The sequence below is a fragment of the Carettochelys insculpta genome, chromosome 4 (genome assembly GCF_033958435.1).
Source record: "Carettochelys insculpta isolate YL-2023 chromosome 4, ASM3395843v1, whole genome shotgun sequence".
Lineage (NCBI taxonomy): Eukaryota > Metazoa > Chordata > Testudines > Carettochelyidae > Carettochelys > Carettochelys insculpta.
The window spans coordinates 35,002,924-35,016,400 of NC_134140.1; the positions used below are offsets into that span (position 1 = coordinate 35,002,924).

Below are 13,477 nucleotides of genomic sequence, written 5' to 3' on the forward strand. Positions count from 1 at the left end.
ACATCTAAAACTGTCTTGTCCTTAGACATGTGCCTTCCTGTGCTCCCTTTTTTGTTTGTGGCTCATCGTGCTCCTCAGCTTTTCTGACTGATGATTTGTGACCTCCAGGAGCACTTCTCCTCCTAGACAATGGTTTTTGTATATCATATTCCTTTAAACTGAAAAAAGAACAGGAGACTAAAGGCTGATTTGTGGCTCCAACACTCAATCTCTACTTCCTCCCTATCAAAAAGAGAGCCTGGGCAGGATCTTCCAGTCTTAGATCCATTTTAATCTACTCTCGTGCTTCTATGTCTGATTCTGCACTGGTGTAAAATCTGAGCTTTTACCCACTAGTATGAGACAGAGATGCTCCCCAGTAAATATGACACTGGGACCAAGTGGGTAGGTTGCCAACTTTCCTGACTGGATGGACCACATGCCATTTCCAGCTATGGCACTTGGTCCATCAGGTCAGGAAAGTTGGCATCCCCAGGCTTGTGATTTGAGAAGCCCAACTGGCTCCACTACCCACCCATTTGGTGGAGCACAATACAGGTGCACAACACTCTGAGTCTAGTGGCAATAGTCACCTGAAGTAATAAACTCATTAGTCTGACTACATAAGGTGAGAGGTATAAGGGCTATAAAAGGAAACAATCTACTCCTTCTAGCACTTATCTCCTAAATGTAATGCTCTACTGGGAATCTTTGTAACCAGCTACCTTAGCAACAGGCTTAAATGAGGACAGTGCAGTGGGTATAACCTGGAGTATGAAATTTCAGAATGGATTAGGAGGATAAAAATCCTAAATAAAAAGTCTGGACTGGATAGCAGGGAAAACAGCGTAACAGTGCATGTTTTGGAGACTACTTTCCCAAGGAAAGTCACAGAAGACAGGTCACTTGAAGCATCTGAAATCTGGATTGCGGGGGGGGAGAAGAAAGCTAGAAAAAGTATAGCAGCAGGTAATCCTGCACTGGCAGAGAGAGGAACTTTCTAATTAGTAGATCTTTTTCCCATTTCTGGGACTCTCCAGCCAAACAGAAAGAAACTGCAATTTTCAAGCTGCAATGTTAAAAACAGCCAAGGTCTTAGGAACAAAAGCCATTAATTTATGCATATATCTATTACTCGCTTTTCAGAGGCCGAGACATTATGTTTTGGAGGCTGAGACATTATGCTTATTTAAAGCTGAGTTCTACAACACTATAAACCATAAGAACCAGAGGAAGTGAGCTTGTACCCTCATTAATTTGTTAGCCTTTAAGGTACCATAGGATTCCTCATTATTTTTGCTGAAATAGACAACACAGCTACTCCTTGGAAACTGCTCTATGTTCTAAGAATGACTGTCAGCTGCTCTAATCGCATTACATTTGGCTGGTGTTGGTGAAATAATGGTGAAATTGTTCTGCACTTGAAGCTAGAGTCTGCGCATCCTTACTCATGGAGTGGTGCTCTGAAGGCAAGAGGACTATTTGTGTAAATCAGATCTACTCTTGAAGTTAAATAGTTTGCAGGCCCTGTGAGATGAGATGGAATTGTAGGACACTGCTTGCCTTAAATTATCTATGAACTGCATGCTGGCACCAAATCTAGAATGTCTGTTATATCTTCATATGTAGTACTTTTCTAGGTTATTTCAGCCTGACTATGGCAAATACTTACCAGACAGAGACTGAAAATACTGCACCGCAACTGCAACCAGTATTGACACAAGAAAAGTTCCCATGAAGTAGACCTGCAGTAAGTTTAGAAATGTATTAGGTCAATATGAAGCCAGGGCATTGGCTATAACTCTACTGATGAATATGACAATGAAATATTACATACCAGAGTAGAATGCAGAATGTTATTCCAGAAAAGTCTCAAGTAAAAATAGAGCAAAGCTAATAGGCATGGATTAACTGATTCTTGATCGCTGTAACTCCAGCACCTATAAACAAAATAAAAATAATACTATTTAATGAGTACAAAGTACTCCTCTTTACTTCTGTAGCGATGGGAGCACATAAGAAAGACTGCTAGCACTGGTCCATCTGAAGTCTCACAACCCTTCAGTAGCAAAGCTGGGAACAATGGTCAGACTCACAAGTCTATGCATTAACCACTAGGCCATCCTTTCTCATTTATCTGTAAGGTGGTTCTACAATGTTGCAGATTCCCAAGTGAACTTGCACTACACACGGCACTTCACTTAGAGGGCAGAATGGGACTTGCTTTATGTCATGTCAGGAAAACTAGCTCTCTGTCAGTCAACAGAAAAGACACAATGGTAATGTACCCATAACTTAGAGATGGACACTGTGTTCCTACTCAGGGGATACATCAGTGGATGTAGCTGAGGTGGTGGAATATTCTTGCAGCAGTGCCCCTAAGAGTGTCTCCCAACCTCTTCCCTCCACATTGCTGTATGTTCTGAGGGTGAGGCTACAAAAGGGGGTGTGACACTCCCTGCTGCTGCAATTCCTTCCAACCTTGGCCTCCAAGTCAAAATTCTATTAGGATTCCCAGGAAGATGAGTGGGGACTGTGACTATTCAGAATCCAACCCCACAAAACCTCCAGTTAAAAGTAATCATTCATAGGGTAGTTTGGCAAGCTGCACCCCATACTGCAAGGGGGGATTCTGAGTCCCAGCTGAGTAGGGATTAGAGTACTGCTCCACCAAATGGTGCCCAATCCAGACGTTAGGTCTAGAGAGTTTTATAAAAGTATATATAGTGCTCCAAGTAGCAATTCTGTAAAATCTCTACAACTGGAATATGTCTATAGCAAGTGATGGAGGGATCAATTTCTCTGATAGTATGACCTAACCTGAGAAGAGATGGAAAGACTGCTATCTTACAGATTTTCTCTTTGCCTTCTCTAACCACTGCAGGTAAAAGCTGGAGATATACCGTGCCTTCTATGGTTATCTGCGTATGAAATAGAGAACTTTTTAGCATCTAACACATGCAGTTTTGACTTCCCTACGAGAGTGTGAGACTGACAGATAATCTGCCAGTGTTTTTCCAATTAATATGAAAGTCAGGTACCACCTTGGATTAGGACAGAGACTACCTCATCCTTGTGGAAGATGCATAAGATGCCATTTGGTGGTAACTCACTCATGCACCTTGCTGAGGTTGTGGCTACTATGAAAGCAGTGTTTATAGACAGCAGTTTTCCACAGACTCAAAGGGACATGTTATCAGCTGTTCAAGAAGTAAAATAAGATTCCATGATGGTATTTGGAATAGGGGATCTTTGACTTCCATGGCATCCAGGGACAGGACAATCCAGAAATACCATCAGGGTGCCAGCAGTTGGCGTGTGCCTATTGCTTAGCTGCAGAGGGACAACGGAGTCTGCCGAAGCTGAGGAGGGCATGCTTGTGTTGCCTGTGACTGGTGGGATTGAACAGATGACGCGTACCCAGCACAGACGAGGTTTCCTCACGCTAAAAGCAGGTGGGGATGAGGTGCCTCACAAACCTGGGTACACCCAGGAAGCACCACAACAAATCCCTTTTTTCACTATTTGCATTAATTGCAAGGACAGGTTTATAAATCTGCACCCAGGTAACCCTGCCAGGTGAGGATTTTTATTTGAAATTCTATCAATTTCTTTAAAGTTAATTCTTGAAGTTCCATTACATTTCTGTTCATCTGATCTACCAGGCTATTGTCCTTGCCTGTGAGGGAGGGGTGATGGGATAAATGAGCTGGATATGAAATCCCATAATGCAACTGTTTCTTTGCACATTTGGTGATACAATCCTTTTTCACTGTGGTGTCTGTGACAATTGTTACACCTTGTTCTGGATGTGAGGCAGACACAATTTGAGAGCCCAGAGAGTTGTTCTTATTTCCAGGATATTTATATGCAGTATCTTTTCCTGGGAACTCCAGTGAAACCTGAACTGTCAATCTGCTGAAATGCACTTCCCATCCTGTTAGAGGCATTGGAGGTGACCCGCTTCACCCCACAAAAGCTTATGCTTCAGAATATCTGTTAGTCTATAAGGTGCCACAGGTCTTTTTTTTTTTAAGAGAGAGACGAACTCGGCTACTTCTCTGATGCTTGTTCCCACTCCAGATATTTTCTGTTACCAAACACATCATCCCAGCCGTGTCTACACTAGCCAAAAACTTCGAAATGTCCATGCAAATGGCCATTTCGAAGTTTACTAATGAAGCGCTGAAATACATATTCAGCGCTTCATTAGCATGCGGGTGGCCGCGGCACTTTGAAATTGGCACGGCTCGTCCCGACGGGGCTCCTTTTCAAAAGGACCCCGGCTACTTCGAAGTCCCCTTATTCCCATCTGCTCATAGGAATAAGAGGACTTCGAAGTAGGCGGGCTCCTTTCGAAAAGGAGCCCCATTGGGACAAGCCGCATGGTGGCGAGCTGCATCAATTTTGAAGTGCCGCGGCTGCCCGCATGCTAATGAAGCACTGAATATGTATTTCAGCGCTTCATTAGTAAACTTCGAAATGTCCATTTGCATGGACATTTCGAAGTTTTTGGCTAGTGTAGACATAGCCCCCATGTGAGATCTATGGAAAGCCCAACTTCCTTATCAAAAATAACCAGTTCCCCTTTGTTGACACAAGCATCCTTCATATCCTTCCTGACCACTCTAGATTGGTTTACAGCTCTTAGTCTGAAAGATGTGTATTTCTGTATCAAACATGGGCATCAAAAATATCTTAGTTTCCTGATATGGACAAGACTACTTCCAGTACTAAATCTTACCCATCTATTGTCCAATGCATGTTCACCTTTCTATGGCTGCAACATTTATGCATGTTCCTTCTTCAAGATGTTAGGACTCATGGTAAACAAGGGGGAAAAAAAACCCTCTTCTGCTAGTTACAAAAAAGGATTCCTTTTATAGTAGCAGATATCAGTTCCCTAGAGAGCAAATCCTTTCTATTAGAAGAAAAACATCAATCCACTACAGAGGTGCTTTTTCTAGATCTCACTTAGAATCAGGGTCTTTCAAGTTTCATGGCCATTTATGACAATTAATGCTCAGTTCAGGATGAAAAATCTGCAGCATTAGCTGATAAGTCGCTGACCTAGCACAGATGACGTGAATATATAGCATCTTCCTATTTTCTGTTTGGAAGAGTGGTTTCGATTCCTGCAGCACCTAATGTCAATTTCAGCTTCGAAATCTGACAAAGTGGGTCTTTGCCCATGAAAGCTTATGCTCCAAAATATGTTAGTCTCTAAGGTACCACAGGACTTCTTGTTGTTTTTGGAGTGGGAATGGTGTCCTCTGAATTCCCTTGGCACCTCCTCTGTTGCTTAGTGGATGGAACTCTAACCTCAACCCATTCATGTGAGAGGGATCCTGAAACAGAAGTCACAGGATGGCTGGTCAGAGGAAAGGAATCAAACCAAATGGAGTTAACCACACAATAACATCTCCAGCATTCATCTTTCTGATGTGATGGAAATGTGAGCATTGACCTTCTAAAGAAGTTGGGAAAGATGATGGTGATTGGTGAGAGGTTACTGTTTGGGCTGAAGCTTATGATTCTCACGGCAAAGTTGAGGTCTGATTTTTGAATATGATATAATTGATGGTTCTTTCCCCTTTATTTGTGGCTTAAAATGGGCCATCTGCTATGGCTGTGTAGAAAAAGGCTACTGAAGCTGAAAATGACATCTTTCTGAATAATAAGATGGTGAATAAGAAGGGGGATAGAACTTTCCATGGCACCTGAAGACTGATCTCAAATTCATCCTCTGAGTTAAGTGGACACCAAGATGTCTTTCAGTAGACCTCAGATCTGTCATCTTCTCCATTATCTCCTTGGTCTTATTACTAAATAACTCCAGGACTGCTGAAGAGAAGATCTGCCTTTGATTTGGTTTCAGGTCGGAGAACAGAAGATCTGAGTGAAGCATGTCTGCATAGTGTGTTAGCTGAAGCAACCACTTTCAGGCTATGGCTACACTGAAGCCTTATTTAAAAAAAAAAAAAGGTTCTTTTGAAACAGATATTTTGAAATATCTTATTCTGAAAGAATACATCTGCATACAAAAGCTGCATCTACACTAGCCTGTTCTTTTGAAAGAGCAGGCCCCACTTCCAAGAAGTGCATGGCACGTCTACATACACCACACACTCTTTCAAAGATGAAATCAACGTTAGGTGCCACAGGAATCGAAACCGCTCTTCCAAACAGAAAATAGGAAGAGGATGCTCTTTAGAGGTCTTTTTTTGAAAAAGGACATATAGATGCTCCATGTCTTGCTTTTTCAAAAGAAAGGGGTCCACCATGGCAGCAATCAGCTGTTAGGTGGCGACAAGCTGCCCAGCCCCTGCGGCCCCATCTGCGGCGTTTCCTGTCCCGCTCTTTCGAAAGAGGGTATGGGTGTGTGTGGTGCATGTCCCTTTTGAAAGAGCGATCTAGTGTAAATGAAGCTAAAATGTATTTCAAAATACCATTTCTGGACACATAGCACTATATTGAAATAGTGCCACTGGAGTCCATTATGGCTTATTTTGAAACAGTGCTCTTCTGGGTCTTAAAAGCACTTTTTTCAAAATAAAATTTTACACACATTTCCTAGAACTGGAAGGGACCTCAGGAGGTCATCTAGACCAGTCCCCTGCCCTCTTGGCAGGACCAAGCACTATCCCTGATGTCTATTTGCCCCAGTACCTAAAGGGCCTCCTCAAGAATTGAGCTCACAACCCTGGGTTTAGTAGGGCAGTGCTCAAACCACTGAGCTCTCCTTCCTCTATTTCAAAATAGGCATTATTCCTCCTACATTGAGGGTTTTCTATTCTGAAATAATGCACCTGCTATTTCAATTTTATTTCAAAATAGTGCATGTGTAATCTAGATGGTGGTTATTTTGAAAGAACTCTGTAGCGTAGCCGTAGCCTCAGTGCTGAATCTACCACATGAAAAGACCCTCTGAGCATATTTAGCCATTGCCCGCCCCTGAGTTTTCTAGGGCTATGTCTACACTTGCATTCCTCCTTCAGAAAAGGCATGCAAATGAGGGAAATCGAGAATGCAAATGAGGTGTAGATGTACATATCTGTTGTCTCATCTGCATGTTCTTTTGAAATAAGCTCTTTTATTTTTTAGGAAGAAGGGTTCTTTCGAAGATGGGGTTTACTTTTGAAAGAGTTGCATCTATATTGCTTTTCTTTTGAAAGAATATGCAAATGAGGCACCAGATATGTTAATCTGCACCTCATTTGCATGTTCAATTTCCCTCATTTGCGTGCCTCTTTCAAAGGAGGAGTGCAAGTGTAGACACAGCCAAGATATTGGTCAGATTCCTTAGCAATCTGGGGAGTGCTTTGGCGAGATGAACATATTTTCCCCACCTGATATTAATAAATCAACATCACTGCTGACATCATTTACTATTTTCACGATGCATGATGCCGATGAAAAGACCTTCTTGCCAGTTGCACCCATCTTCTTTTACTTACTGTCGGGTGTGGAATGCACTTGCCCTCTTTTGGATCTTTGATCTACCCTGCCATCACTAGAGACTAAGGGGTAGGCTGTGCATGAAAACTCCTTGTAGGGCAACAAATAAAATTTGCCAGTACTTTTTCAACATGGTCTACTCCTTCACTTTCTCAGGCTAACTGCCTTCAAAAGGTGTGACAGCTTATCCAATATTGTAAGGATAATCTTGTTTTAAAACAGGATTGAGGTTCTTCTGGTATGACTAACAGAATTGCAGCACCTATGCCATTTTATCCACAAGTTCATGGAACTGTAATGCATCATCAGAACGAGGGGAAACTGAAAAGACTTCAATATTTTCATCCAGGAAAGATTCATCATCAAGCTCTGACCGCATCTCTTGACACTCTGGCTGAGTTACAGACTCCTCCTCTCCTTCAGAAAGAGTATCAGAAATTAAGGTGGGAGAATATGCTTTGAAAGCGAGTGAAGTCGACCGATCTGGGAATCTCCAGTGCTGAGGAGTAAGACATTTTCTGACACCCTTTGGTGACCCAGGTTCTGACAAGAATTCAGAACGTTCCTGTACCGTTTTTGTGAAGGCCAACAGGACCGCTCAGCCCCAGTGGTATCTGCCAGTCATGCCACTGACCTATCTCAGGCTGCTTGTCATATCGAAGAAGACATGCTAATCTCTAGTCACCACATCTACAAGTATAATCTTTCTCGTGAACATGGAAACTCATGGGAGGCGGTTGTTGGTACACCAAATATGAGTTGATCTTTCCTCCGACTGTGGATGCAGTGTCACAGCCAATTGGCTCAGACACAGGTTATGGAAGAAATTACAAGACCTGGCACGTGTAAAACTGAGTACTCTATATTATTTCTGATATTTGTATATAAAAGGCTATCTTAAGCATTTTACCAATGCAACAGGTACAAATTGCTAGAGTCTTGTTTCGCAGTAAAGTTTAAGGCTCCACTGCGGGACTGGAACACATGGCTAGCCTCGGTGATGTTTGCAACAAGTAATGAGGTGAGTAAAGAGAAGAATTTTAGCTTAGGGTATCAAAAGATGAAAATGTAAACTCACCTTTGATAAAGCTCCTCAAGGATGGAAATATTACTAGTGTGGAGAGTCCTGTTGATTTCTAAGTGGTCTAAAATGTGGGCAGGAATGGAATTACCTTCTTCCATGAGAAGGGCCAAATTAAAGAATCCCTAAAAATACATAAAATACATAATTATATAGAAGAAGATACATGAATCTAGGGCCTGATCTTGCACTACTGAGCTCAATGAAAGTTTTATCACCAACTCCACTGAGAGATGGATTGGGCTACCAATCATTATGTAAATAATTACAATTGCTTTTTTTCCCCTTTTTAACTCTAATACCATATGTTTATTCAGTGAACTTCACAGAACCATGAGTACCTTATTTCTCCAAGATATTCTCATGTGAACAGTATACTTAAAAGAGCATCAGAAACAAATGTGAGACTAACTCTAGTTCATCTTAGTGTAACATTTTGCTCCATTTTCTCAAATTAGCTCATTAAAGATCTAATCTTTTCATCCCTAGATATTTTCTAAATACAGCAACAGCTGAAGAGTGCATCACTCCGTGTTTTATGTTCTAGAGAAACATAAAGACTGAAAAGAGAAATGGACCACGTTCTGTTTCTCATGTGTCCCTGCCCATGAAACTGTACTGATTTCAATGGAAGTTGCAAATGTGCATCTGAACTATAGGGCTCTGATCCTGCAACTGCACCTGCATCTGCTTGGGCAAACATCTGACTTCAGTAGACACTGCAGAGGTACAAGGGCCTGTGTGGATGCAGTTGCAGAATGAAGTTTTGATGAGTCTGTTACATTCAAAACTCGAGACGTGTTGCTCTTTGCTCTCCATTTTTACCAGCTTTTGTAAACACTGGCAGTTTTTTGTCTCAAGATCCTCAAGTTGGGTCCCCACTCCGCTAACTTTGCTCAGATCACATGCAAGAATGTTTCCGGTATCAATGAGATTTCCATATGCATAGGAAGTGCAGGATATTAAAGAGTATCTGCTACAAGGATCTGAGAGCAGAATGCTGCCCCATGTTAAATTATTCATAGTTTGGTGCAGTGCCTTGGAATATCGTTGCATTCTGAGAGGATATATGCTGCATTCTTTTGTTGTTCATGGGAGCAAACTGGGCCAAGTTCATGTTAGGAGTAGCCTTGGCTTCAAGGGAAATGCAGCATTATTACTAACTCATGCTACAGTAACACCCAAAAGAGTAACATCAAACTAGGATCTTCACATTTGGCCTGAAAACATTCCCAGGATAATTTTAGTTCATCTTAGTGCCAAAGAGTGACCTTCTGACTCAGATCATACATTAAAATAAATGATACATTTATACGAGCAGGCATGTTTGCTGCACATATGTAACAAATCAGAGTAACCTGTATTTCGGCTACTCACAGATTGACCTTAGAACTGATATTTCAAAAAGACATTTTTATAACAGTGAACATACCTGTGAATCTCCCTCTAATGCAGCTTTTGCATACATCTGCACTGACAACGTGAGGTCTCTTGAGTGGTTCTGGTAACCATAGTAATAAAAGTCTCCCATTTTCAAGTAAGCTGTGGAAGATAACAGCAGCAGGACATTAAAAATATGTGTAGAGAGAGAACTGAACTATTTCTACATTTGAAGAAGTTACTGCATTTTCTATTTGGAGTATTGTATTATGAATAATCACAGCCTCTTTCTCCTTACCTTTGTGATCTTCTTTCCACCCCAAGCCCACCCAGCCTCTAGAAAAACACATTCTGACTGAAATTTCTCATGGTTCCTCTTCTGCCAGGAAATGTTCTTAGGAGAACGTTTCAGGTTAATGAGGCAAGGTATTTGTAAGGCATGAGTTTAATTTATAAAGTAGTTTTCCAACTCCTGCAAAGTTTTTATAAGACTGTGCAGTGTAATCTCTACCACAAAACAAACACTAACTTCTGAAAACCCAGATCAAAAAATGTCAATTGTTTTTTTCATTCAGCTTCTTTAGCAGAGTTACTAGCCCAGATCATTTTCACTGGCTTCAAATGCTTTGGTTCTGTTTAGACACTTATACTTCACCCCTCAACAAGGTAAATGAATACCTCTCCAACAGACAGAGCTGTGTTGTGCCTACAGAGAGAATTTCTCTAGGTTAGTTGTTCAACTCCTTCCCAAATACAGAGGAACTGAATGGCTAGAATTTACCTGGCACAGAGCCAAGTGATGCCTGGGATGATAAAGAATGGTGACAGAATGAGGAAATTTGATCCAAGTGTGTGAACATCCATGTGATTGTTACAGTAGCCCATACCGCAGAGTTTAATAACCCCCACGGGAGCCCAGGCTGCAGATTTTATAAACTTTAGCTATCAGCTTCTGTCGAGCTGGTACATTTTCTGCAGGTTCAATCCCACTACAGTCAGTGGGAACTTTGCCACTGACTTCAATCAGGGTAAGACTGAGTCCTATATTACTTGCAGACAAAAACTTATCTTTTCACTTTCATTCCAAAAGAAACCAGGTGTGAAATCCGGACTCCTTCTGAGCCAAGGGGTATTTTGCAATTATTTTCACTCCAGGAGTCTAATGAACTTAACATGCTTCTCTGGCATAAGATTGGGCTCATGAAGCCTGTAAGTTCTGTCAGTCAAATCACAGGATGTCACAAGCTGCATTAGAAAAACCTGTAGTGTTTGTAAGTTCCAGCGGGTTACTCACTCTGGACTTAGCTGGGTGCAGGCTTCTGTGGTACTGGATTTAAAGAGTGTGCTTGTTTCTCTCTTTTGTTGAACAGCTTGCATTATTTTTGCACTACATTTATGACAACAATGAAACACAGCAATTGTATCAGTATTTCAAAATAGGGGTAAACTAGTTTGAAGCATCTAATTGACTCAGGAGACTAAGTGTCATGGAAAGTCTCAGAGTTTAAGGCCTTTTCCTTAATTTGCTCGTTAGTGTAAATATTTTACACTGTATTGAAAGCTGTGACATTCTCATTGTAATCAATTATTAAAAAATCCTATTAAGTTCTGAATTGATAAAAAGTTTGCTGTACATACCAAAGGAGGGAGAATTGATTTGAGATATGGAGAAATTATAGTATCGCCAAACACAATTAGTAGCCAAATATCTTCTCGCTAGTTCCTGAAAAAGAGAGTGCTTCCATTTATATCACAGGAAAGTCGTCATTATTACTGATGATTAAAAAAGACCCTGCATTACTTACAGGTCTCTCTTCACAGATATGTGCTAAGTTTGTCTGTGACACTTCAATCCCAGCCTCTGCTGCTAAAACATAATGCACCAGAGCTTCATGCCTAAAATAGATGACAGAAATAAACACACAAACTGAAATCACAAGGATTTAGCTATAGTTAGAACCACCACATTAATTCTGGAACATCCATTTGGCAAAGAGAATTTGTGAGCAAGGTTTAGAAAGAAATGACTGGATATTCCATGCAACAGCTACATCAACTGGCCATATTTGGTATAACAGAACAAAACTCGGCCCAGGGTTGTTTTCAGCATCTTCTTTTCTGTGCTTTGAGGTAGAATCAGCTCCATGGGAGGTTCTACTCTTTCAAAGTGCACCTGCAAGAATATCGGGTATTTAAGGCTGAATTGTGACACTGAGATGGAGTGGCCCATTTCAGTAAGTCCCCCCTGAAATTAAAGATTGTACAAGACTGAAACATAAAAAAATACATTATAACTAATTGTAACTACAATTTTTTTTCCACACAAAAGAATTCTAAAGGAGTTCAGGTTTGGAAAAAAAACTACCCATACTTGTGCTTTGTTGACACCTCAGTGAAAGACAACCATTCTGTATGGTCCTGATTTTGGTGTGTGTTTCTTTTCAACTGTATTCTCAGTAGTCTGGAAGATTTCCTGGGTGAAATCCCAGCCCCATTACCATAAACATAAATTTTGATATTGACTTCAAAGGGAGCACACTTTCACCCTAAGTGTATATTGGGGAGATGTTACACTGTTTCACTACAAAATTTAACAAAAATAAATCACTCACATAAGATCAGCAAATTAGTTTTCTCAGATGGTGCAGATCAAACTTACCAGGACAATTCTAGATAGGCATTGAGAGCTTTTCTGATCACATGTCCTAAGTAGCCATTTTTTTCTGCAATATGTTTTGCCCAGCTGTAAAAGAAGAAACATGACAATGAATGAACACACATGTTTTACATGCGATAATCTGGTAGTGTTCTCACTGGGCACAATAAGCCTTTTGTTTTTGACATAAGCGGGTGCAGGATCACTCTCTTTGTCATTAAAGGCACCCATTTATACCCTGTATTTAGTTTCTTCTGGATTTTTAATGTTGGAACACTCTAATGTATTTTATTTCTGTAACATTTCAATGTAAATTCTGGAATAGCATCAAAACCAAATTCCAGGTCAAATTCAACATTTCCAAAGTTGATAAAATATAGAGTGGGTATGAATTCCTCTCTGTGCAGATACAAATCCTAAAGTATCCTAACTTTCTACTAATTCATACATTTTTGAGCCAAAAAGGAACAATCATAACGTCTAGTCTGGCCTCCTGTATGTTACAAGCCATACAATTTCACCCAGTAATTCCCACATCAAGACCATGGCTTCTGGTTGAACTAGTGGATATCTTTGGATGAAATTCCTACTGGTATCTGTGGAAGTTTTCTGCATAGATTAAAGACAGCATATGCTTCTATACCTTTTCTGAGGAATTAACAAGAAGCAATGGGCTTAAATTGCAGCAAGGGAGGGTTAGGCTGGACCTTAAGAAAAACCTACTCAACTGTCAGGGTGGTTAATTGTTTTGTATTTGTAGGCATCCTTCAGTCTGCATAGACTATGGATCGCACCCTTTATGGTTTCAATTGAGGACTTCATTTACAGTGTCTACTGTGACTATGAAGACCCACACGAGAGTGACAGTCCTTGCTGCATCTCTTGCAGATGTGGTGGGTGTCTGGCAAGTCCTTAGTGTGCTT

General features: G+C 40.8%; 1 protein-coding gene across 1 annotated transcript in view; it reads right to left on the reverse strand.

Moving 5' to 3' along the window:
• SEL1L3 (SEL1L family member 3) overlaps positions 1–13,477 on the reverse strand; it is a 64,889-nt gene that overhangs the window by 2,413 nt on the left and 48,999 nt on the right. Inside the window, exons 17-23 of the mRNA XM_074991770.1 lie at positions 12,558–12,641; positions 11,704–11,794; positions 11,537–11,621; positions 9,951–10,060; positions 8,516–8,643; positions 1,817–1,919; positions 1,652–1,724 (exon numbers count right to left, since the gene is read on the reverse strand). Coding sequence (XP_074847871.1) covers positions 1,652–1,724; positions 1,817–1,919; positions 8,516–8,643; positions 9,951–10,060; positions 11,537–11,621; positions 11,704–11,794; positions 12,558–12,641 — 674 coding nt within the window. The remainder of the gene's footprint in view (positions 1–1,651; positions 1,725–1,816; positions 1,920–8,515; positions 8,644–9,950; positions 10,061–11,536; positions 11,622–11,703; positions 11,795–12,557; positions 12,642–13,477) is intronic.